Here is a 2,500-nt window from a genome sequence, read left to right as displayed (position 1 = left end):
CCTGCAATTTCATGAGGCTAGTGGATTGCAGCTGTAGAATGATAGTGCTCTACATCAGTTTGTAGTCAGCCATTCACAGATTATTAAAGCTTTGCAAGATTAAGTGCTCCTCCTGCCTGGTTTGTGCTCAGGCAATATGCTAGACAAAAAAGGACCACAGGGATAAATCTGAAGCTAGCAATAGCTGGACATATGTCATAATTGCCAGTTTCCCATAAATCCACAGCCAGTATAGAAAGCAGCCTGTGATGCAGACATCATATCATGACTGTAGTGATTGCTATATATGGCCTCCAGACCTGTAACTTTGTTACTGCGCTATCATTTTTGCAATATATTGGATAACCCTTTGACTATTTTCCAGTCTAATTATAAATAGAAGTAATCATTGCTCTGTGAAGGGGGAAAAAAAAATAAAAATTTCTTCCTCAGGACAGGTTGTAAAATGAGGTTTGAGGCCGGGATAAGGTCTGAGGAGAAAACTGCACTTTGGGTGTAAATCTGTGCTCACAAACAGTTGTTGGGATATAGATCTTTATTAATATAAACCACTTAAATCACCTCATCTGTTTGTGTTCCAGCGCTTAATGAACCGACCATAGATTACGGCTTCCAGAGGTTGCAGAAAGTTATTCCGCGACATCCAGGTGATCCCGAAAGGTTACCAAAGGTTAGTCAAGAGCCAAAAAGAATTTTTTTTTTTTTTTTCCTGATTAAATATATGTTGCTGAGCAATGCCATACGTTACTTATCGCCGGTAAAATAACACCACCTAAGAAGTCCTGATGGATCAACTTCTTGGGCAGGTACGTGAAGCTGCCAAACCGAGCAACCTGTATTCTGAAATTTGACCCCTTTTCCACATTAATTCTTTGCCATCAAGTTAATCGACAGTTTTTAAGATCGCACCTGATACTTGCAGGAGAGTATTTTAAAGGAGGAGAATGGATTTTCTGATACAAATATTTTGGATTCTACAAGAGGGACATAAACTTCCTGCGTAATGAAATAGTTCAATTAAACATTTTCCACTCCAGTAGCTTGTAGTGATTTCAATCTAAGCAGCCCCACTCTGATCTGTGATTATTTGACTCTTGTTTTCCTTTCATTTTCTAAAGCTCGATTCAGTTTAATCTTTTGTTTACAAAGCTTTTGTTATAAGTCCCTGACTTAGCAGGCTAACAAATGAAGTCCACATATTAATATCTAGAGGGACTTTTCATTTAAATTCAACAAAGACAAAAGCTGCCTGTGTTGTTTATGCACATGACACGTATCACAGAAATTTCATTTTGATGTAAAACATTAAAGATAAGTCATGCTTATAATTTTCCCTTTTTCTTTGATATAATATTGTCTTTTTTCCTTCAGCACAATCTCTGATTTTCAAGGCAAACTTGAAAACACAAATGAAAAATGAAGTCGTAACATTATGACTGATTATTTTGTATTCTGTTTCTGTGTGCATCAAGTCTTGACCACCTCTGAGTTTTATTAACACAATAAAACCTTTTAGACATTACCTTTTAATGCTCAGCGTGAACATAAGCAATATCATTATGTTTCTCTTTTAATTTGTGAACGTGCCAGCAACTCATATCAGATATTCACTGTCACAATAATTGGAGGCCGACAGGAAGATTTGTCAAATATGGAGTGCTTCACTGAGGGCTTTTTTGCTCCTGGGGTTGAGCACCAGAAGCACAAGTTTTACTTCCAGAAGAACTGGAACCATCACCCATAGGGCTCTTCCTAGAGATATATACGTGTGTGTGTACATGAATATTGTTATCACCCTCAGACTACAGTCCATGTAAATTTGCAGCCATTTCCATCAGGAACCTTCTGAAAATAAGTTATAGAAGATTCATGATGGTCTCCTTAAACTGTTTTGGAATTTGGGGCGATATTTTGAACAGAACCCTGGGGAGATCCTCAGTCCTGCAAAGGGTCAGCTACACTCCTGAATTTTTTAACACCTACAAGAGCAGTGGTTGTGAGTCAGCAACTCCATAACTTTGAGGAAGTTTAAATGTGCCTTTGGAGGGTATGAGCCTGAGACTTATGACATAGGAATTTTTGGGAGGTGAGGAATTTCAAACTGTCTCTTCTACTCAGATGGGATAAGCAGGGAAGGGAGGCTACAAAAAAGATGGAGAGGGACTTTTTAGAAGAGTATGGAGTTACAGGACAAGGAGGAATGGATTCAAACTGACAGAGAATAGGCTTAGATTGGATATTGGGAAGAAACTCTTCCCTGTGAGGGTGAAGAGACCCTGGCACAGGTTGCCCAGAGAAGTTGTGGCTTCCCCATCCTTGGAAGTGTCCAAGGCCAGGTTGGATGAGGCTTGGAGCAACCTGGTCTAGTGGAAGGTGTCCCTGCCCATGGCAGGGGTGTGGAACTGGATGATCTTTAAGGTACCTTCCAACCCAAACCATTTTAGGTCCCTTCCAACCCAAACCCTTCTGGGATTCTACGATTATTCTCCAACAGCATCTC

The 2,500-nt window shown here is 39.7% G+C and overlaps 1 protein-coding gene across 6 annotated transcripts in view; it reads left to right on the top strand.

Moving 5' to 3' along the window:
• Window positions 1-2,500, top strand: part of EBF3 (EBF transcription factor 3) — a 130,495-nt gene that overhangs the window by 114,030 nt on the left and 13,965 nt on the right. For all 6 annotated transcript variants that reach the window (XM_050337481.1, XM_050337497.1, XM_050337506.1 and 3 more), the window contains one exon: window positions 582-670. In XM_050337481.1, coding sequence (XP_050193438.1) covers window positions 582-670 — 89 coding nt within the window. The remainder of the gene's footprint in view (window positions 1-581; window positions 671-2,500) is intronic.

This window comes from Myiozetetes cayanensis, unplaced genomic scaffold (assembly GCF_022539395.1).
Source record: "Myiozetetes cayanensis isolate MyiCay16 unplaced genomic scaffold, myiCay2020 scf10, whole genome shotgun sequence".
NCBI lineage: Eukaryota > Metazoa > Chordata > Aves > Passeriformes > Tyrannidae > Myiozetetes > Myiozetetes cayanensis.
Note: the sequence above shows the minus strand (reverse complement) of the source record. Positions and strands in the feature narration are given on the sequence as shown.